Source organism: Ictidomys tridecemlineatus, chromosome 4, assembly GCF_052094955.1.
Source record: "Ictidomys tridecemlineatus isolate mIctTri1 chromosome 4, mIctTri1.hap1, whole genome shotgun sequence".
Classification (NCBI taxonomy): Eukaryota; Metazoa; Chordata; class Mammalia; order Rodentia; family Sciuridae; genus Ictidomys; species Ictidomys tridecemlineatus.
The window spans coordinates 161,776,786-161,800,871 of NC_135480.1; the positions used below are offsets into that span (position 1 = coordinate 161,776,786).

At 36.2% G+C, this 24,086-nt stretch overlaps 1 protein-coding gene across 2 annotated transcripts in view; it reads right to left on the minus strand.

Annotated features, from left to right (window-relative positions):
• The window catches only part of Mllt3 (MLLT3 super elongation complex subunit), a 266,718-nt gene that overhangs the window by 50,551 nt on the left and 192,081 nt on the right, over positions 1-24,086 (minus strand). For both annotated transcript variants that reach the window (XM_078047693.1, XM_078047694.1), the window contains exon 5: positions 15,242-15,952. In XM_078047693.1, coding sequence (XP_077903819.1) covers positions 15,242-15,952 — 711 coding nt within the window. The remainder of the gene's footprint in view (positions 1-15,241; positions 15,953-24,086) is intronic.

Consider the following 24,086-nt stretch of genomic DNA (forward strand, 5'->3'; position numbering starts at 1 on the left):
TTTTTTAAGAAAAGGGGAGATGACGGTCATGATATTTTCTTATACAAAATGATGACATTTTTCTCTTAATAGGCTCAACCTCTCACAATGTTATATTATATTGGGGTATAATTTTTATTTTATATATGTAATGAGGATTTTTAAAAAAAACACTCTTCAAAAGAGTACTGTTTCCTGTGAACACAATGAAATACATATTTGAAAGAAAATGTGGCCATAAAGGCACAATTAAGATGTTCACTAACTGTATCCCCGATCTATTGCTCTCAGTGTTATTGTTTTGTATATCTTTTATTCCACAATATTTGCTATGTGTGGTTATGAACTAAAACTTTTTGTATTTTTCTACAATAAACTTTTTTGGGGGGGTTGGGGGGAGGGGGTTTGCTGGGAATTAAACCTACGGTCTTGTGTATGCAAGGCAAGCACTCTACCAACTGAGCTATATCCCCAGCCCCTATAATAAACATTTAATTGTAAGGCTTCTGACATACAACGTGATGATTTAATAAATTTTTGCCAAATTAAGATTATTAAATTAAGCTAATCTGTCTTGACAATTATGCAATCTGAGAAAACAGAAGGGGAGAAAAACCAGTACCTTTATACAATATACAAGTGGCATTTTTATCAGTTGCAATAATTTCACGAGCACATATAAACATTGGAGGGAATCTAATCATATTTCATGATCACAAAGACAGCAAAAACAAGGTGGTCATACAACTTTCACGTTATCGTGCCTCTGCACGGTCCCTATAGGAAACAGAGAGGCAGAAATTTCTTTCACTTCAACATCCTGTTATTGTAATTTCTCTGAAAACTATTTGCTTTTTTAAAACACCGAAGCAAATGTTTTGGGATTTTAGGCTCACAACCCTCTGCGATCTCAATAAAAGATTAATTTGTGGTCCTTACCTCCCCAGTGTTATTTTTGCGGTTTAATATTCTTCATGGTAGAATCCATTTAAAAAAAAGAAAGAAAAAGAAAAAGAAATCTCTGATCTTTCATGGGAATTCTGAAGAACTTCACAACCCTGGGCCAGTTTATGTGCCCCAATACAAAGGCTCGCCTGCAAAGGCAGGCAGAGAGCAATCAATGCATTATACATTGCTTACTTTGGCTTCAAAATACATCCCTGGATTTTGTTCTACGAACTTATTTGCACAAGGGTGGCTAACACCCTGCATTGTGTACCTCTGGGAGGGCCAAGACTTGTCTTTTTATATAATAAACTCTCTCCTTGTGGTCTGTGGACTCCACCTCCATAAAGGGGATGAATCAAAACTTCTCCCGATTGCTCAGATGTATTTAGAGTTGACTCTTCAACCATAAATAATATCAATCAGTTAAGGAGTCTTCATCATAAATACTTAATACATGTGTGTTAATATATTTCTGCACTAACTCAATATTTGCCGAGTGCTAATTATATGCCAGGTACAGCAGAAAGAGCTAAAACATCGGAGAATTAAGTGACAGCACTGGGTACAGTGGTGCACACCTGTAATCCCAGTGACTCGGAAGGCTGAGGCAGGAGGGGATGCAAGTTCAAGGCCAGCTTGGGCAATTTAATGAGACCCTATCTCAAAATTAAAAAATATGAAAGGCAGGGGATGGAGCTCAGTGATGGAGTATCCCTAAGTTCAATTCCCAGTACTGTAAAGGAGGAAAAAAAAAAAAAAAAAAGGAGAGAGAGAGAACACAAAAGACAGTCTCTACTTTCAGTATGTTCAACTGATCAGGAGAAAAATATTTTAACGTGAGAAAAAAACAACTGTACTCTAAGTATACAAAAACTGTTAATAGAAAATGCACAAAGGTGGGAGGGATAACCAGGTGGGGCTGATTATTTAAAAACACTTCAAAGAAATGGTGAAAGAGCTGTGCAGTGTCACACACCTACAATCCCAGCAGCTCGGGCTGAGGCAGGAGTATCTTGGGATCAAAGCCAGCCTCAGCAACTTAGCAAGGCCCTATTTTTAAATAAAATATTTTTTTAAAAGGGCTTGGGATGTAGGCCCAGTGGTTAAGTGCCCCTGAGTTCAATCCCTGGTACAAAAAAAAAAAAAAAGAAAAAAAAAGAAAGAAAGAAAGTAAAGAAAAGAAAAAGAAAAAAGAAAAAGAAAAGGTGAAAATTAAACAGGTTATAAAGGTCTGGGGATACTTCACTGGGGAACAGAGGATTGCTAATATTTTGGGATGACTAAAATATAAAGGAGAGCAAAGAAAAATGAGGGTGCAAAGGGTCAGAATGAAAAAGACTTAAAAGCAATACTTCAAATAAATTTTAAAGTATTTAAAACTCTTGAAGGAAGCCAGGGAATCAAATTCATTCTCTTGACAACTGGTTAACAAAGGAAAAGAATCAAGATTGTTTTACAAACTTTTCTTTTACAAACTAGTTAGACAAAAGGCAGAAGAGGAGAGTTTTTCTTTACAGGTGAACTCTCGTTAATAAACAAAGAAGAATGATGGAATAAAGATAGACATTCCCAGTGAGTTAATATGCACAGGCCTCAGTACCAATGATTGGTAATATCACACAAAAAGAATAGGTATCCTCATGGGAAAAAGACCCATAACCCTACCTATAACATAGTCTTGCCTCCCCCAACCCAAAATCAAACCCAAAACCCTAGCTCAAATATGACCAGGCCTCTTGATTACTCATTTACAGAAATTACACCAAAAGACTGTGTCAACAAAATTCAAACTGAGAAATTCTAAAACAACCTACTTTTTTTTCCTTGTACAATGATGTGAAAAAAGAGAGATGAGGCAAAACGTACAGGTTAGACAGACTTGGGAGATATTTTTACAAATAGCAAGATATGAAAATGGCAGAAATAAAAAGGACTCACGATATTTTGATTCTACTGGAAATTTGCCCAGTGATTAGATATTTAGATAAGATATTTAATGATATTAAACATTATGATTTAGATTGTGGTAATGGCATTCTAGTTTTGTTCTTCTTGTATTTTAGAGATTCATACTTAAAAGTATCTATGAATAAAGTTATAGATCTTGGATCTTATTAAAGATCCAAGCCATGAGCTAAGCAGATTTCCTCTGTCACTCCTTCCGCCATGATGTTCTGCCATACCTCAGGCCCAGAGTGATGGAGTTGGTCAGTCATGGACTGAACCTCTAAAACTGAGAGTCAAAATAAACTTTTTCTCCTCTAAGTTCTTCTTGTCAGTAATTTTGGTCACAGCAACAAAAAGCTGACTAACAGACTTTGTCATATGACCATATCTATCTGCCAGCAAGGCTGGGAAAGAAATTTTTTGATAGGCCTACTATTATGCCAACAAAACTGAAATTCTATTAGTAAGAAGAATGGGTCAATGGATATTAATTAGACAACTAGCAGCATCTGCAACAGATATTTAGTTTAGAGTACATGTGCTTTAGCTATGTGGTGTGTTACGGGTAACAGCTAGTCAGAGCTGTCTAGTTGGTGGCTTTTGCGATAAGTTGTGGCCAGAGAAGATATTTTTTTTTAAATGTGTTGGTAATAGGCGACCATCCAGGGAAAGATCACACAATAGAAAACGAGGAGAACACTAATGTAAAGGTAGAAGAAGAAGATCTTCAGGCAAAGGATACTCACAGAGAGTGGTCAGAGAGATCACAGTAGGTTTAAGGGAGCCAAGAAGCAGAGCAGAACACTTAGTCAAAGGTGCTGGAAAGGTTAAATCCTGTCTTCTTTAAAAGTGGTTTCTGTATTCAATTCTGCAAGGCACTGGTGACTTTTTCAAGTGGTAGTTGTAAGATTGGTTTCAATAACAAGAGCCAGGCCACAATGGGGTTGAGATCAAGGAGAGTTTTTAGACAGCCATCAGCAAAGAGTAGGGCACAAAGGATTGTAATCTAAAGAGCATCAGGAGTAATGGAAAGTTGGAGGGTGTGTGAGGTAGAGGGTGGCAGCTGGTGTGCAGGATGTCCCATAGCCCATGTAGACAGACTAAGGGGAACAATCCAGGGCACAGAGGCAGACACTGAAAGGCAGGTGGGTAGGAGGAAGGAGGACCAGGTGCTCTGCGATTGAGAACATTGGTTTGTCCGAGTGAAGGTTCCATTTATACTAGAGGGTTTTAAAACTTTTTTTCATAGCTTTATAATTAAGATGTCTGATTTGCCAGAGACCTAAATATGTCATTTTCTGTTCTGCCTACTGGTTTTCCTCTTTGAAATATACTATGCCATGATTATCCTGAGACCAATGAGGATGATCAAGACAAAATGACTATCCAAATTTTCACCAATTAACCTCTGTCACATCCACTGGCACTTAGCTTTACTTAAACAAGACATGAAGCATTTCAGATGGAATTTTGTTGAGAACGTGAAATATAAGATTCATTCATTCAAGAGAGGGGTGCATGCTGAGATGCAGGGCCAAGAGGTGACATCAGCTGTATAGCTGGTGGTTTTAAGTAAGTGTGTGGGGACTTCTTAGAGTAAGAGCTCTCTAGGAAGCATTTTAAAATGTTCTAGGAGAGGAGAATCTGGGAAAGCCAGTGAGAGATATGTGAAAGACCGCAAACTAACCCAATGCACGGTGATGGCAGGCCAATTAGGAATGACAGTCTAGGCCTTTTAAAATTTTTTTGGCAGTAAGATATCATGTGACCTTGTACAAGTTATTAAACTTGGCCTCAAGTCCTCCTCTGCAAAAGATGATTTCTGAAGTCTCTTCCTGCTTGAAGACTCTGTGGTTGTCTAAATCATGAAGTAAATGCTGTACAAAAGACACTGTGTGTGGTTTCTAAATTTGGTCTTAAACCTTTGAAAAGAATACTCATTAATTTTGGCAGAGTTTGTAAAGAGAGAGAAAAAGAGACCATGGAACTATTAAAGTCTACAAGCCCAATGAGGGTAGAGATGGGCAGTAGATGGCATACCACATCCCTCAAACCTTTTTTCTTTTCGGGGGGAGGGTCATAGATCGTAAACTATGAGATTCCATGGTTTTATTACACAAAACACGGAGGACTACGCATGAGTTACCTTTACAAGGGAGGAAGGGACTTCTTAGTGCAAGGCTCTCAAAGCTGCAGGACAATGAAGGCAAGCTTGGTAAGCAGTAGTAAGTTAGCCCTGCCTGATTTCCCCTCAAGATTATCAAATAAACTACCACTTTAAAATAAGGCATCACAAGATCACCAGTAGGTTTGAGGTTCACTTTTAATTCAAACCACATTGGAAAATAAAACAGAAGAAAAGGAAACCTGAAAATACAGTGAGTACTTTATACTACTGAACACGCATCAGGCCACCTTCAGTGGAAAGTGTGAGATCCTAAATCTTTTAAACTTAGAGTTCATTTTCAAAAAGATTCTGCTTTGATTCCCATGAAAATCTATGGTTAGGACACATGGCACTTCAAAGTTTAGAAATAGGTGCAGGAATTTTTTTAAATGTTGTAACCATGGATTACAAAATCACTAAGTTTTTGAAGAGTGGCTTCACCTCTCAATCTTTATAAGAATACCACCAATATCAGGTCTTCACAGAATATAATCATGAGTTTATCAAACAATAAGGTTTTTTCCATGACATAATTGATATTTTTGCTTCAACTGATACCTGAAAGGCAGTTTTCATCCACAATCTCATGAGTTAGATATTGTCACTAAAATTCACATTTTAGAGTTCACCATTAGTAAGCTGAACCAATCTTTTGACTCCAAGTGTATATGCTCTTGGACCAACTTCCTGGGCCACTCCTCCTAAGCCCACAAAGATAAGAAGATTTATTAGCCAGGTATGGCTATTTCCAGAAAAAGGACACCCTATCTTCCTTCTTTACATCCTTCATGAGTACAGACTTTAGATAATGCAATACAACAAACTATAGCCCTCAGTAACTGTATATGAACAACCTAGTAGACACTGCACTGGTGACGGGCCCTTGGACAGACTCTAGGTACCACAGCTTTTCAATTTTGCAATTCTGCCTTTTAGAAAATGACATTGAAGTATACAGAGCAGGACTCAACCAGCGTTTTAGAAATCATGCCTGGGTCTCCTAGCACTTGCCATTCATACTCAAGTTCTCCCGGGCTATTACTATATTTCTTGTTCTTCCCTTTTCATTGTACTGTGGCACCACTACCAAAGGTCAGAAACCAGATTGTAGAAATCTTCATGCTACCAATTTCCTAAAAAGAGTTTATTAAGAAACACTGGTTTTAATTTAAATTGATTCAATGATTTTGAAAACAATTTGGCATTATTTTGTAAATTTTAAGTTATAAATAATCCTATGACATACACCGCCCCCCCAAAAAAAACAGTGGTTTTAACTGAATGTGATTTTTTTTTTCTCAACAAAGTTAATCAGAGTTGTGGTACAAAAGCCTGAGTTTAGAGGTTAGGAAAGTAGAAAAGAAAAGTGCTGCCTATCATGTGTGAAGCACTGGGTTTGGACCTCAACACCACATAAAAATAAATAAATAAAGACATGTGTCCTTTTACAACTTAAAGGAAAAAAAAGTTTTTTAAAAAAAGCCTGAGTTTTAATATTAGGGAAACTGAATTTGAGATCTGGATCTGCCCATTTCACACCTGTATGAAGGGAATAAAAATTATCTCACCCAGTGCTAAGTAAAGTTAGCCAATCCCCAAAAAACAAATACAGAATGTTTTCTCTGATATAAGGAGGTTGACTCATAGTGGGGTAGGGAGGGGGAGCATGGGAGGAATAGATGAATTCTAAATAGGGTAAAGGGGTGGGAGGAAAAGGGAGGGGGCAGGAGATTAGCAAGGATGGTGGAATGTGATAGACATCATTATCCAAAGTACATGTATAAAGACACAAATTGGGTGTCAACATACTTTATATACAAAGATATGAAAAATTGTGATATATATGTATAATAAGAATTGTAATACATTCCGCTGCCAGTTATTTATTTATTTATTTATTTAGAATTAAAGAAATTATCTCACCCATTGTAGGAATTAAGTAACAGAATATAAAGTAAACCGGGGGGGGCATATAATAAATATAAAAGTATAAAGGAAATTAACATCGGTCAACAAAGATTCCTTCATTCTTAATAAGCAGTTTTGATCAACCAACTGAAGGGTCTTATTTATAAGATCTCTATTTGCAGTGCAAAGGACACATACTATTTACACGTGCCATTGACTGATTTTTTTCAACCTGTCTCCTCCTATTAAGAATGCCAATTCTCTTACTGCTCCTCATACCCTCATCTCCACTAATTTATGCCTTCTCTCATTCAGAGTCTAGCTTAAAATTCCAATTTTTACTATCTATACTTCCTAATACAGTGCTTATAGATAGGAAGTACCTACGATAATCATATTTAATTGTTACTGAATATCATTAGCATAATCAAGAAATTATGTTAAATATGTTTGGAAGAAAATGTTTTCCATAACTCAGGGTGACATAATGGTTTATCATACTTAAAAAAACCCAGCCACATAATAAAGCAAATGTCTGCAATTTAATTTCTAAATATAGCACCACACCACAATTCTCAGCACTGAGGTCCCAGACAGAAGTCTCTACTAATCACCACAGTTAGTTAATCAGTCATAGAATATCTGAGGGCCCCAAACATATATTTTCTTCCCATGACCAAGAAATGCAAGAAAATTTCCTTTCTATGCCATGGTTTCTGAATATTTTTCCCTGCTCAGTCTCTCTCATATTCCATCCTCTGTGTTTTCAGAATTCAAAACCAAATGTATTGTCTCTGAATGCTTTAACAAATGCTTTCCCATTTTTTTTTTTCCTTTCTTATAGAAGGATCTTTGACTTTATCTGGGAACATCTCACTGTGCAGTCACCTTTGGTGACCTAAAGAAGCCTCTTAAGGGTAATTTTTCTTTGTGGACCTTGACACTGCCTTGAAAGTTTATAGCCATAAATTGTTGCCTACTGAGAATAATTTCTCAAACTTGGTTAAATAATTACATAGACACCAAAACTCTACCATCGCATTATCTTGTCTCCTAATTCAAAGAAAGCACAGCCTACATTTTTAATAACCTAGATTATAAAACAAATCTACAAAATTTAACTAGAAGATTCAAAAAGGAGTCTCCAAATTGGAGGACACCATTTGTTATTTGGTGGCACCTTCTGGAAAAGCTTGATATTGCAGCTCAGCTCTGTTAAACATAAAGTCCCAGACAAAAGCAAGTGGGACAAATTTGGGGATCAGGGAAATAATCCTGATACTATATAATAATGTGTAGTAGAGCCATGAAAGTCTGTTTTGTCTTAATTGAGGATGTCTAAGAGGAGCTGCAGGTTCCTGGATGTTTCATAGCTCTTCCCTGAGTTTTGGATGTACATACTAACTCCACCAGTGGGGACAATCTGTGGCCTCCTAATGGCTCCTGGAAAAGCCCAAACCAATAATAGGTCAAGGAAATACAATTCATGAAGTGGGACAGAAAATGAGATCCAAGGCTTTCATAGCAAATGAAATCAACTCCTGAAGTACATCTCTGTGGTTTTAATATAAATCCATGGAAAAAACAGATTTGCTTAACTGCCAAGTTCCTCTTAAGAAAGTTCCCTAATGCATGATAATGTTGGGTTCAATCCTCAGCACCACCAGAAAGAAAGGGAGGGAGGGAGGGAGGGAGGGAGGAAGGAAGGAAGGAAGGAAGGAAGGAAGGAAGGAAGGAAGGAAGGAAGGAAGGAAGGAAGGTCCCTACCAAGTGGGTCCAAATTCTGGCTCCACCACCTTCAAACATGGTAATGTTGAGAAGTTTCTTAACCTTTTGAGCCTAAGTTTTCTCATCTCTAAAATGGTGATAATACCTATTTCACAGTATTGTTTTGAAGATTAAATGAATTAAAACATGTCAAATTCTTAGCAGGGTGACTATTATACTGTAAGCATCAAAAAAAGTTTAGGGTTGAGGATGTAGCTCAGAAGTACAACCCTTGTTAGCATATGCAAGGTCCTGGGTTCAATCCCTAACACTGTGCAGGAAAAAAAAAATGTTTTGCTATAGCTACAAGACATATCTATGGTATGGGAAAGCCAATTTTGCAAAGACCATGTTGACTCACATCTGTGGCTAAAGGTGACAGAAAGGAGAATTACATGAACCATAAAGGCAAAACAACAATGCAGCAATCCTGAAGAAGGCTCCACAATTTGTTGCAAACAATACTATTTTCATACAATGCTGGGTGTTGGCAATTGTTGATGACAATCAACTCAGTCATTATAGAGCCCCCCGTCTGTTCATAATCCTGTAATACTCAGGGCTTCTAAGAAATTCTTTAATTTAAAATATAAGATATCACACTGGGCTTAGTGTGTACTGAAACAAGAGAGGAAAATTAGGCCACTAATGTTTTTTTGTTGTTGTTTTTGTTTTAAATCTCTTTAACTGCTTCTAATCATTTTTTTTTTTTTTGGAATATGAATGAATAAATGAACAGCAGGTTGGCTAGATGGGATCCTCTTCAATCTTATCACATCCAACACAGAAAACAAACAAGCATCTGAAAGCAGGGGCGCGTGAAATAACTCCATTGAATACAGCAAAGTTAACTTTTTTCCAATTGTTTTAATTAATGTTCCACACTAAGCCAAACCTACCCAAGGAAGAATTGCAACCCCTTCAGGTATTTTTACCTCTAGTTATAAAACATAAAAAACCAGGAGCCCACAATGAGAGCCCCGGGAGAGCAGGCAGCCTTTAATGAATGGCCTCTGCTGCTTCTGGCTCACCATACTCAGACTTTACAGCTCCTGCATGTGCTGGAGTTACAAGTCATTAAAAAGCCACTTTGAAAACACAATAAAGACCTTCTTCTCTGACTGCAACAACCTTCCATCACATAAAAACCTAAGGCCAATGCTTCAACAGCAGGACATTTACTGCCAGCTCAGACAGTTTCAGCAGGGCAATGAGCAGGGTGGGGCTGGAGGAAGTGAGGCCCAACAAAAGAAGGGAAGTTTCTTTTCCTTCTCTTTCTTTTTTACCTTTTTGAAAGAAACTTCTGCTAAGGTGGTCTGAAGTATTCATCCTGTATCTGAACCACCAGCCAGCCCTGTGAAAAATGCCACCACATGATAAGATTTCATTTTTTCTTCCTCAAGAAGATTTTTAGGGGGGGGGAGACATTCTGGTGAGCCGAAACCATCAAATGATGTGATGGAAATCTCATTGCTCACACTGCAGGTTGAAGTCTGTAACATTTTGTCAAATGTAACTTGCCCATTTTCAAGGAAGATAATTAAAACTTTGAACTTCTTCATTTGTGAGTTAGGATTAAACCTCTAGAAAAGTAATGAAGGCGAGGATTAGGAAATTGCTACCATAACTGAACCCAATCATAAAGAGTTAACTTCAAAATTCTTATTAATCGTCCTCCCCCCACTTCTCTGGTATGGATACAAAAGTTCCTCTTATCACAAAGCAGAATCAATTTTACAGGCGCCTATTCAGAAACAGAGTTACAGGAGAAACAAAAACAAACACAGAGGAATTACAGAAGGAGTGAAAGATATTTAGGTTCTTCTTTATTATCAATTAAAGTACAAACAGCTTAATAAAAATCGCAATTATAAACTTTTACTTAATACTGATAAACTCAGATGCTTGCCCTTTCCTGGTGCTAGTTAGTGTGAATCACCAGTAAGTCACTTTTTTACTAACCTGTAAGTATTTTAGACATTTATATCTCCAAAACAACAAACTCCTAAACCAAAAACTGCTTCACCCTCCTGGGAATTATCAATGTTCTTAAATGTAAAATATTCTCAACAAAAACATTCCCTTACCATGCTTTCAATATTTACTGAATGTTCACCCACCATAAAACAGGCCTCCTGCCTCCCTACCTTACTCTCTCCCCACCCAAATTCTTTTGTAGGGAAAATTACTGACCAACGTTCATGTGACAATAACAGGGTTTTTTGTAAGATGAGAAACATTTCAAGAATCACAAGCATTTAAAAATTACTCTTCGGTTATACTAACAGTAACTCAAATTATTTCTGAGGATGTTTTCTTTTAATAGCAACTGTAATAAAAAAAGAAAACTACCAAGTGCCTACCCAATGCAACGTTAATTGTGATAGTCCTTATTTCATTTCATTAAAAATCTTGGGAAATTTTGGCTTCACTTTCGGTTTATAACTCAGACTCTGTCCTGTATTTTTCCAGTGACCATGTAATGTGCATATGGAGGTCACCATACCTCCCTCAGAAAGAATGCAGAGAAGTTATACCCTCCAAGTATCCCCCCCGCCCCCACCACACACACTTAAAGTGCTTGAAAAAGGACACTAGAGTTCTACAGTATATTTGAATATCATAAAATCTCCTTCAAAGCTACAGGTCATAAAAGATTCCCAGAAGCCAAGTCACACATAACAATAATAACAGATGTTTTATTAGTTTGTTAACTGCTTTATCCAGATTGATAGATTAATTTTTCACAATAATTTTACAATATAGGTCCTAATAATAATCTCCACTTTATAAAAATGAAACTAAACCAAGGAGGTTAAATGTTTGCCCAAGATGACTGGTGGCAGTGGGATTCAAAACACAGCCTGGGGGCTGGGGATGTGGCTCAAGCGGTAGTGCGCTCGCCTGGCATGCATGTGGCACGGGTTCGATCCTCAGCACCACATACAAACAAAGATGTTGTGTCCGCCGAAAACTAAAAAATAAATATTAAAAATTAAAAAAAAAAAAAAACACAGCCTGACTCCGGCTTGCAGACTCCTAATTCCCTATCTACCCACCAACCATCTCTCAACAAATACGTGAACCTTCCAAAAATACACAACACATAAATCATGGGTGTCTGTCATCTTTTCTCTTTCCCATAGATGAAGAATATAAAAATCTGATCAAAATTCGGGGCTGGGGTTGTGGCTCGGAGGTAGAGCGCTCGCCTAGCATGCATGAGGCACTAGGTTTGATCCTTAGCACCACATAAAAATAAAATAAAGATATTGTATCCACCTATGACTAAAAAATAATATTAAAAAAATCTGATCAAAATGACCTATTCGAGGGCTTGGGATATAGCTCAGTTGGTAGAGTACTTGCCTTGCATGCACAAGGCCCTAGGTTCAACCCCCAGGACCACAAAAAAACAAAAAAAACTATTTGAATCAATAAGCTACACTCCTTAATGTAACTTAATAATACTGATTCTTATTTTTATATAAAACCTGCATCAAACTTGATTATGGAGAAGTTTCTTTAATTCTTTGGGGCTAGGGATATAGCTTAATGATAAAGCGCATGCCTAGCATGCACAAAGCCCTATGTTCAATTCCTAGCACTGCAAATAACATCTAATTAAAATAAAATAAAATATTCTTCCTTTTAATTTCAACAAACCAGGATCAAGATATTTTCTTCATGGACAAACCAGGTGAATAGTCACTTCCTCAAGTCTTCCTCATTCTTACATTCTTCTGATTTCTTTTGTATCCTTTATTTGCTTGGTTGTTTCCAGAATCCATGATCTATGCCTGCCATATCTAAGATTAGCAGCCAACTCAAAGCCCCACAAATGAACATAAATCTGGCTCAAAATCAAAAAATGAAGCTGTTCACAACTTTAGAGAAATATGGCCATCTAATCACTTAGAGATCATCATGCTCACACCCAGAACAATGGGCCCCTGACACTGGTCCTGCCCCATGACACAAATCAGTTACTTGCCAAGGGAGGCTCTATGCTGCTCTGTTATTGATGGCAGTTGCCTCCAGTTTCTTGTGCCCTGCCCAAGGGTAGGAGACAGTACAAACAGGCTATCCTCACCACTGGATAAGTGGAATTTCAGCTTCTCTCCTGACCCACTTTGTGCATAGCAAGGTTGTGGACACATGGCAAACACCCCACCGCCTTAACCTATTCTCTCTGGTATACCATCTATGTTTAAGAAATTAAACCACAAGCAGCAACCATAAAAATATTTATTACCAGAAAACTAAAGGAAATATAGTTCTTGGGTTTCATACCTAAACCATACTCAAAAAGTCTTTAGATGATTCCTCTACTATGCTATGCAGAAAACATTACAAAACTCCTGTTGTAATAGCTGGATTTGTAGCTCTACCATGTCATACATCACTTTGAAAAATTTATAATTCTAACTTTTAGTTCCAGAGATTTTTGAAGGTATTGCTTTGGTTAAATATACCGAGAAATAATTTTATGAAAAGAAAGCTATACTTTATAAAAAATATACAAGAGAGAAGGAACAAGTGACAACAACAAAACAAACAAAGAAACAAACAAACCCAGAGAGAGAATAAACAAAATTACCTAAGGAGGAAGACCATCTTTGATAGTTTCACGTAGAAAGAACATTCAGTAGTGCTTTATGAATGCAATTTGGTCTACTCACAAGTAAGTAAATGTTCTAAAATATGTGCCTTACAAAGTTTTGACCACTGTAAAAAACACACACACCCTCTCTGAGATAAAAATTTCAGTAACCATCACTTACTCATACTAATTACAATGCATTCTGATTTTTAAAACGCTGATGAAGACATGCTAAATTGATTTCATAGCTCACATCCAGTGACTCACAGCTCACAATTTGAAAACCTTTATTCTAGATGAATCACAATATGTCAGAATATAGAAAGACAAAGTTGCTAAACTCAACAATTTTGGTAGATTAGTCACACCCTAATAGAAATGCAGGGTGATCTGAAACAACAGTCAAACATAAACAACAGTGCCAAGTAACATCCCACTACAAGTAAGCCTTAAAGAAGAGGCAGCGAGGTAGGAACACATAAGGGAAAAGTAGATACCTGAGATACGGCAACAAACCCATTTGACTCTTACAGACAATAACTATTAAGCGAATACTAAACACTGGAAGAACAAATTATTCAACCCGCCAGTATTTTCTGTGCCATTCTGCTCCTAACTTGATCTTCTATGATAAGTTTGAAATTGCTACAGAGAGTAGGGTGAAAGAAAGTGGTTTCTGTATTCCTGGGGTTTGGTACTGTTACCACATTCTGATTCCAACTGCTTTTTTACCCAGAATAGTGCAAACCCAAGACAAGGAAAGGCTTCCTACACCTTGCTACCATTTAAACTAGGGCCATCTATAGGTAACTTCATGGAAGAGAAAGAAAAGTATTCTAAAATTGCCAGCGATCTTTAGCTAGACATCTGGTTTGACCATAGTTTAGAAATACTAATAAGCCAAATAAACGAGTTTCGGGGGAACAATGGTCACTGAAAAGTAACTCGAGAAGACTAAAATCAGAGAAAGGAAAAGTGAGGAGCAGATAACTTCATTGTAAGTGATGTTTGTTTTTCAGAAATAGAATCAAATACCTTCTGATTACCAGCTGTGTCACCAGAGATATAAGATTTCTTACACTGGTTAAGAGGTTAGAATGGATAACCTGAAAATCCCTTCCAACTCTGAAAATCTGTAATTATTAGCTTAAATCCCAACATCAAATAACATTCTCTGGAAGTATTAGATGATCAGACACTCCTGTAGGTACCCACAGAGGATAATCCTGCCAATAGAAAACACAATGAAGATCCCACACATAACAGCCCCTTTCCAAATCAGTGGCTACACAAAGAAGAAAAAATGACTTCATTTTCACAATGAAAATGGTTTTACAAGTACATACAAATATCAAAATTTTTCAGATTATATGTTTTAAATATGCATAGTATATTGGTACATCAACTTTGCCTCAATAAAACTATTTAAAAATACTACTGCCATTTTTCCATTATATAAACAAATTATTTCATTACAATGATTCAAAAATCAATATTACAGCCATACCCCCCACCCCAGTTTTTTTAGGTTTCTCTTTTAAATTTATTCTTCCCTTGTTGTCAGGTTTTATTGTATACCTTTCATTTCCTCAATCAACAATAATAAAAAAGCATAGTTACCAACGTTAATGAGCACTGAAATTTTCTGTTGCTATACAAATAATCCATTATTACACTCTAGAATATATCTTTCCTTTAACAACTAATATCATAGTCTAAAAAAATTCTCCAGATGCCGTAATGATTCCATTTCCTCCTTCCCATTCATTACGGAAATTCAATTCTCGACCACCCCTATCTCCATGCTACCTCTGCAGGGTTTAGCATTCATTTTCTTCCCTCGTTCCTTCTCACAAAAGCATTTGAAATAAAAATCTGAAAACTACCCAAAAAAAGGGAGAAACACCAGGGAGGCTACTCACGTCAGATTTAGAGGACATATTCTCCTCCACGTCTGAATCGTTGGGATCCACGATGTCATCGAATGGCGGTAACGCTGACTTCTTCTTCTCTGATGCCTCACTTTCAATTTTGACTTTTCCCATCTTGACGTGAGATTTATCTTTTATCTGTTTTTTGTCAGCAGAACAAGTGAGTATCAGTGGTGGTGCACTAGAAAAACTTTTAAATAAAGCCTCTGAGCTACTCTTTTTCCTTTTTTTGGCTGAGAGTTCTTCAGAATCTGAAATGGGGGGCCTCTTACTAGGAGCCTTCTTTTCTTGCTGTCCACTGGTGATGGTGAGTAAGTTACTGTCAGGTTTTGGCTCTTTTGACATGGGTTTAGGTTCCTTGAAGGCCATCTTAGGAACTATTTTCTCTTCTTTCAGTGGTTTATTTTCTTTGGGTTTCTTAGAGGATTCTTTGGAAGATTTGTTGTGATCCCTGGAAGGTTCTTTGAAGGCACTTTTATGTTCTCTGGAGTCTTTAGAAGGTTTTTCCTTGTGCTCCTTCATTAATTTGTGAGGCTTTGAAAAACTGGTACTACTGCTGCTGCTGCTGCTACTGCTGCTGCTGCTGCTGCTGCTACTGCTGCTGCTGCTGCTACTGCTACTACTACTGCTGCTGCTGCTGCTGCTGCTGCTGCTACTGCTGCTGCTGCTGCTGCTGCTGGTATGAATACTCCTATTAGGGTCCTGCAGAAAGGGGAGAAGAAAATCAAACTCTTAAAACTTAACGGCAATAAAGAGTCAAAAGCCAATTTCCTTGAATTTGATATACACAAAGAGATCCTTCTTTGATTCCTAAAAAATATTTTAATATACTCCAACCACCACAGTATAACAGGTGGGAACAGTGTATGCAAGAAATATAGGGAGAAAAGGTTACCATGATCAAAGAATTTAATGAGGCAAACTGTTTTCTTAATCATTGAAAGCATAGTTTTAAAACATTTCAATTCACAAATGTTAACTATGCGCTCTCCTAGAAGATACAAAGACGGATAACACATGGCCTTCACTCTCAATAACTATGATTGACAGTTGTTGGAAGACCCACCTTTTAACTGCTATGACAACCAAAAGAAAGGGATATTTAATTCTTTTGGGGCACGAGAAGAAGAAGAATTCAGAAGTTCATAGAAAAGTAATATTAAATTAGGTCCTGGAGGATAGGAAATAATTACTAGAAAGAGAAGAATGAAATGGTACTTAGAGACCAAGGACCAGAATAAACTAAACAGCAAGGGAGTGAAGCGCTGACTTCATTCGGGGAACTGCATCGAGCTACACACAGTGACGCCAGTCTGTAAACGACTTTGCAATGTCAAGAATCACAAGCACTCAAAAAGGAAATGACTCTCAATTTCAGATAAAAACTATTATTTTTATGCTGTCCAAAGTTCTATCAATTAAGGCATATGTCTCCCACCCATAAGTGTGAAAAAGAAGGAGTCTAACAAAGATTTAACTTAACCATCAAATGGACTGAAGATTTTATCAATTACTTGGAAGAGTTAATTGCTCCTACTTCACTTTAAATGTCAGCAATACTAATATAATATATACTAATATAAACAACTTAAGGTGTGTAACCTCTATATATTCTTTCTGTAGGAACAAAATTCTCAGGCCATACTTACCCTATATGTGAACCTCTATCATTAATAGTAATAATAAGAAACAGAAGTAGATCCTGGACATGCAAAAACCCACCCCAATACTAAAAGAAGAGCGCTTTCTTGCTTACTTCCACCTCCTAATAGAACCAAAGACAAATAAATGTCCAGATTTTCAACTAGAATTTACATCTTCAGGCTTATCATTTTTTATCTCTAACTTACCCACTTAAGCCTCATGATAGGCAAACTAACCCTATGTCCCTTAATATCTAGGATGATACAAGAAAGTCAATAGGTAGGGCATACACTTTTCACTGAAATGAACAATCTAATACTTACTCAATCTATGGGGAAACGAGAAATTATTGCTCTTAGTGGGAATATGTATTTTTTGTTTCTTACATTTTTTGGTCTAATTTGCTCAACAACAAAATGACATATGCCAAATTATTTCACTTGTTTTCTCAAATGAGCATTTTTGCTTCAAAATTATAAAATGGTAAAGTTACTAAAGTGAAATCTTGCTCTTATTGATCAAAAGTGACAATTCGTTACAAAACATCTTAATCTGAGATTTAAAAACAGAATGCTAAAGATAGAATTCATATTACTGAAGCTGCATTATTTTATAAATTCTGTTATAAGACATTTCCTGGCATGTTAAGCAATACTGTGAATAATTAAAATAAAGTATAATGGACAAACTAAATTAAGGAAGAACGTTTTGAAATCTAATAGCCTTGAGGTTTGTTTTTTTTTTTTTTTTTAAATTGGTTTGTTGACTCTAAATTTTGGCAATTTGCAATCAGTAGTCTAATTATGGCTCTAACACACCAAGCACTGCTATTTAATATTCAACCTATGTGGAGTATGACACATATTTTTATAAATGTAACTTCTGAAAATACACTATTTGTAAACTATCAACATATTTCTAATGCTAAGCATTAAAAATAGTAATATTTCAGCACCAGGAAAACAAAACAAAACTTATTCAGGGGCCTTTCCTTGATATATTTTAAAAGCCTTTCTTCAGAACAAGCTGAAATTCTTAACACAAGGTACATAGTGGTATATGAAACAGATTATTATGTCACAGAAATTCTAAGTTCTTTTCTTAATTACATGCATATACAAAACTCGAGAAATACAAGTTCTTAAAACTTTTTATTTTCTGTAGGTCAAGGTACTTAGTGCTACCTTTTCACCCACTCAACAAATCTTGGTACAAGCAAGTGGCCCAACCCTTCTTATTCCTTCTCCTTTTGTAATTCCTACCTCAAAAAGCTTTCTTTAAGCTAAAAAAGAATTCAAAGTCAAGAGGACAAATGCATTCCATAACAATGTACTAGACAAATAAAAATTTAAAAATAACAAAAAGGAGAGAGAATGATTTCTATTATATAGAACAGCATTTCCTTTGGCCTGGGTCTGTGATAAATGACAAAGTTCAAATATATGCCACCAGATTCCATATTCATACATATAATAAATATGAAACAGTTGCTTAAATATATAGTCAGGCATTAAATTGTTTCTGACACAGAATAAAAACTTGCATTGATTACACACACACACACACATCTCCCAAACACATTCATATTCTCATTCTCTCTCTCTCTCTCTCTCTCACACACACACACACACACACACACATCTCCCAAACACATTCATATTCTCATTCTCTCTCTCTCTCTCTCTCTCTCTCTCTCTCTCTCTCTCTCTCTCTCTCTCTCTCACACACACACACACACACACACACATCTCCCAAACACATTCATATTCTCATTCTCTCTCTCTCTCTCTCTCTCTCTCTCTCTCTCACACACACACACACATCTCCCAAACACATTCATATTCTCATTCTCTCTCTCTCTCTCTCTCTCTCTCTCTCTCTCACACACACACACACACACACACACACACACACAATCTCCCAAACACATTCATATTCTCACACTCTCTCTCTCTCTCTCTCTCTCTCTCTCTCTCTCGCTCTCTCACACACACACACACACACACACACATACACACACACACACACACAATCTAGTCAGTGGCTTTTTAAAAGTTTTATTGAACCATTAACCTCAATATTAAGTGCCACTAAGCATCACAGACTAATTACCATTCAATGTGAAGTTTACACATGTTGTATAATTCAAATTCCCTTTGCCTGAGGCTGATTAGGACAAACTGAATATCAAGCAATCCAACAAAAGAGAACATGTCTGCATAATTCAAATCTCAAATATTTAAGGAAAATGACTTTTTAAATATAAATACCCATATATTTGCACTAACTTTACAATCTGTGAATATAAGGTATAGTATTTTCTTTCATTCTTTCATGTCTACGGAAAGCTTCCTTATTTCAATTTCAAACAACAGGTCTCTTTAAAGTATAATCTTTTCTAATACTAGTTGTCAGCACTCTTATAGATGGCTTAAGAAAAGAAGAGGTGGTAACTACTGGCCAAAGTAAGGTTTTTGATTATGTGTGGTTTTTCAATTTCCATGTTATCTCTGTGTCTTCTTCCCACTGGTAACTCAAAGCTGATTCAACTCCTGTTTCCTTCCTCTCTGTCTGACTTTAACTGGTTTCTGCCTTGTGCAAGATTTTCACATCAATCACATTTTGTTCAATGAAATTTGCATACAAACACATATGCCTCAAAGTTTTATTTATCAAAATTAATAATTCTCTTAAAAGAATGAACTGCATTTAAAAAGGATACTGCCTAAAAACTGACATATAGTCCAAAAGGTTATCCCTATGTAGGGATAAGAAAAACTATGATGGTCAAACTGCAGCTTCCCAAATAAAAGTCTCTTCTGTTGTGTCATTAAAAACATGTCAAATGACACAGAGCAAAGATATACCATCTGAAGCTATGAACAAAGTATAAATGCTCAGAATTATGGGTGGGAAAAACCTTGAATTTGATTCACCTCTTCCATTTCAACCACAAATCCAACCCTCTCTTAAACCAGTCAGCTCTGGAGTGAGAGGCAGTGGGGCTTGAAGAATGTGCTGTGGGGTTTTGGATATCCTAAGAGAAAAAGCTGGTGGTACCGGGCTTCATCAGCAAAGGTTCCAAGCTAGATCCAAAGGCACTCAATAGGAGGGAGATGGGCTCTGCTCCTGGGGATGGGAAATGAGACCAGAAAGAAGGCAAAGCATTCCCTGGTATGCAGATAGGAATCAGGCAATATGCCTGCTGCTACAGTACAGGCTGAGATGCCCACACCTCTCTGGCTTATACATTACAACACCTAAGGTCTCCTACCAGTTCAACCTGAGCCCCTACACATATAAATAACAAGTCTCATATAAATATAAATAACATATAAATAACAAGTCTCAGGGTAGCAAAAATAAGAATGATCACATACCTAATAAATCTTCTGGAAGAGACAGATTAAATACTGATGTCAAAAACAGTATGATTACTTATGAAGAATCAAACAGAATATGAAAAATAAATTCTAGGAAAAAAAGCAAAAATACAAGCACTAAAAACAATGGCAAAATAATGGAAGTCTGAAGAACAGTTGGAGGAAACCTAACATACCATACATTTCAGAGGCGTCTACAGAAGAAGGAAACAGAAAAGACAGAAGAGGCAATTGTGAAGGCTGATGTGGAAGAAGTTTCTACAAACTAAAGATATGACTGAAGTGCAACCCATAGGGTTCTTCAAAATGCAGACAAGACTAATCATAAACCACACACCCAGAACAGTACACTAAAACTGCTGAACTTTAAGGATAAAAAGAAAAGTGACATGTTACAAGGAACAATAATTACTCAAAAGAAACAGACTCAAATTAACATTGCATTTTTTCATTTGTAACACAAGATTCTAAAACAAAGTAACACAACATCTGGATGACTGTGAGAAAAAGAAGAGCAGTAATCCCTCTCACTCTCAGGAGCTATCTTCCAAGACTTCCAGGAGATGCCTGGATAAAACTGAACCCTACGCACACAATGTTTTCTCCTATACATATGTACCAATGATAAAGTTTATTTTATAAATTAAGCACAGTAAGAGAAATCATGACAATTACATAATAAAAATAGAACAATTATGCAATATATTGTAATAAAAGCTATTTAGAAGTTATGAATGGTCCACTGGAGAATTTTCCATCTGATATTTTTCTTCTATCATTGATCACATACTTGAAACCATGGAAAGAAAAACCACGAATAAGGGAGAACTACTGTACAACCCAAACATCCTGCACCTGATGTGAACTATCTGTCAGCACTTAACAATTCAAGGAGCACAATCCCCCTGCCCCATCTAAGAAAGGGACTAGAGAAGGGATTCTAACCAAATGAAAATCAAATTAGAAAAGAAATACTTTATGTATGGAAAGATGAAAGGGAAAGAAATGGAGTGCAATGTATCACGTGCTCTTTATGAATTAAATCGAAATGAATAATAAACTATGTGAATATGTAACATAAGTGACCAATATAAATTCCTGACAGAAAAGTCTAGAAGAAATCTGGACCTACAATTAGGAAAGGCAGAGTATTGTCAAGATTAAGAAAATGCTCATATATTTTTTCATGTTACAGTGAGAAAAATCTTAATTATGGGCATTCAAAAGGGAATGTAGCCAGTAAGGAAATAGAAAGGTTCAGAAGAACTATCATATCAACAAAGGGAAAATGGAAAGCCAGGCACGAGATGCAGTCACAGATACTCCAAAGGTTCAATCTTGTAGGGTCTCTTGAGCCTTGGAGTTTAGAGGACAGCCTGGGCCACATAGTGAGACTATATCTCAAAAAAGGTGAGAAGGGGATGGGAAGTGGTTATAGATTTGAAAATATAGCAGAATTAAGAAAAATCCAAAAGTCAAATGTAATTACTAACAATTATATAAGTATATAATTATCATTATTAATGAACAAGGTAAAAAAATAGTAACAAAAAGAAGTATCACTCAATAAAAATGAAAGAGCTAGATTCTTCCACTGGAAGATAGTGTCAGATCTAAAAAGACAAGGGTCACTTACAAATTGCTTTTACAAGAGACATAAGTTTGAGAAAAGTTTAAAATAAAGAAATGAGCCTAGAAATACTAGTTGGCTGGGTGTGGTGACACATGCTTATAATCCCAGCAGCTTGCAAGTTTGAGGCCAGCCTTGGCAATTTGGTGAGGCTCTAACCAATTAGTGAGATATTACCTTAAAATAAAAACTAATAAAGAACTGTGAATATAGCTCGGTGGTTAAGTACCCCTGGGTTCAATCCCGAGAGAGAGAGAGAGAGAGAGAGAGAGAGAGAGAGAGAGAGAGAGAGAGAGAGAAGAGAAGAGAAGAGAAGAGAAGAGAAGAGAAGAGAAGAGAAGAGAAGAGAAGAGAAGAGAAGAGAAGAGAAGAGAAGAGAAGAGAAGAGAAGAGAAGAGAAGAGAAGAGAAGAGAAGAGAAGAGAAGAGAAGAGAAGAGAAGAGAAGAGGAGGGGAGGGGAGGGGAGGGGGGGAGGAGAGGGGAGGGGGAGGAGAGAGAGAGAGGGAGAGAGAAGGAAATATCAGCTAAATGTTCCCCCAAAGAAAGCACAAGTGCTATATTAATATCAAACAATGTGGACTTCAAAGTTAAAAGCCTCAAGCAACAAAAACCATGTAAGAAGCTAAGTTACATACGGCAAAAGAATTTAATATTTAAGAAAACCTTGAAGTATATTTAATTGTTAAACAAGAAATCAACACATTTTGGCATAAATGGACAGATCTAATAAAATGATTATGGGTTTAATAAAATGAACTAAAGCAACCCCCAACTGATTTAATAATTATGTAAAAAACTTTCTATCCCTTGAAGAAAACACATAATTTTATATGAGTCCATAGAATAACAAAAATCAATCATGAGGTATTATAAACTTTAAAATGCCCTTTTAAAATGTTTGAATAGATTATAATGATTGATCATATTCTAATGAAATACAAAAAATAAAAACAAAAAGAGAACAATGAAAAGAGCACTTAATATAAAAAGCAGTTTAGGGACAAAGAAAACATGTCCTCAAAGGAAGATTTAAAGCCCCTCCTACATTCATTATTTAAAAAGGAAAAGAGACTTAGTACTCACTTTCCTGAGAAACTAGAAAAAAAATCCACAAAATATGCCAACATTATGATATCAAATATAATGAAAAAAATCTTTAAAAGAAACAAATTTCACCAACATTATGCTTCAATTCCGTCATTGTATTACTGCCTTAAATGTACATTTAGTGTTCCAAGTAGCAAAGAGAAATGTATCAAGTTAATTCTGACTTAAAGGACATCTACAATCCACTTTTCTACTGCAACTAAACAAGTTGATATTTCTTTAATTCAAAATTAAAAAGTAATAAGCATTCCTATAAAAAATAAAACTTATGAGGAGACAGCAATTTACAAAGATTTCAAAATAGGTAGGTAAAGACCAACAGAAACAACTAAACAGTGTAACAGGGGGCAGGGGCCTTAAGAGAAAGAGAGAAAAAGAAAGTGTATGTGTGTGGTATGTGTGTATGTGAGTGTGTGTGAGTGTGTGTGTGTGTGAGAGAGAGACTGTGATGTTTTGGGGGAAGGGTGAAGCAAAATAGGCTGCTGGCGTTTATAGGCTTTTAAAACACCATTTGACTTTAAACCATAATGTTTATTAAAATTAATATTAAAAGACGGTAAGATTGTAAATCAGCAAACATTTCAACAATTGGTCTGATTTAAAAAAAAAGAAGAAGAAGAAGAAGAAGGAAAGCTTATCTGAACAATGAGGCTAACTAGAACCAATACAATCCCAAACTTAACGTTTATCAGTCAATGGAAAAGGGATTTAAAAAAACATGGAACAACTGGAAGAGAAATGGCACTTGAAAATAGCAACAGAATTCTTTCATTCAGTAACAAACTCAGTGATCAATCCACAAAACAACATGAAATGTTTATACACACACAAATAAGAAAAATAAAAGATGGCTGTTATGGGACTTTACTCATTTTCACATTTTAATAATGTTACTTACTTTTTTTAGGTGACATTAAAGTTACAGGGAATTCTGCCATATATTTCCATAGTTTAGGAAAAAAATACATACAAAAAGTCATTTCTAAAAATAATTATGTAAAAATGAGCAAAAGGTTTAAAGAATTATAGAATTATTCTTAAATTTCTCAATTTGCCTGAATCTGTACAATAG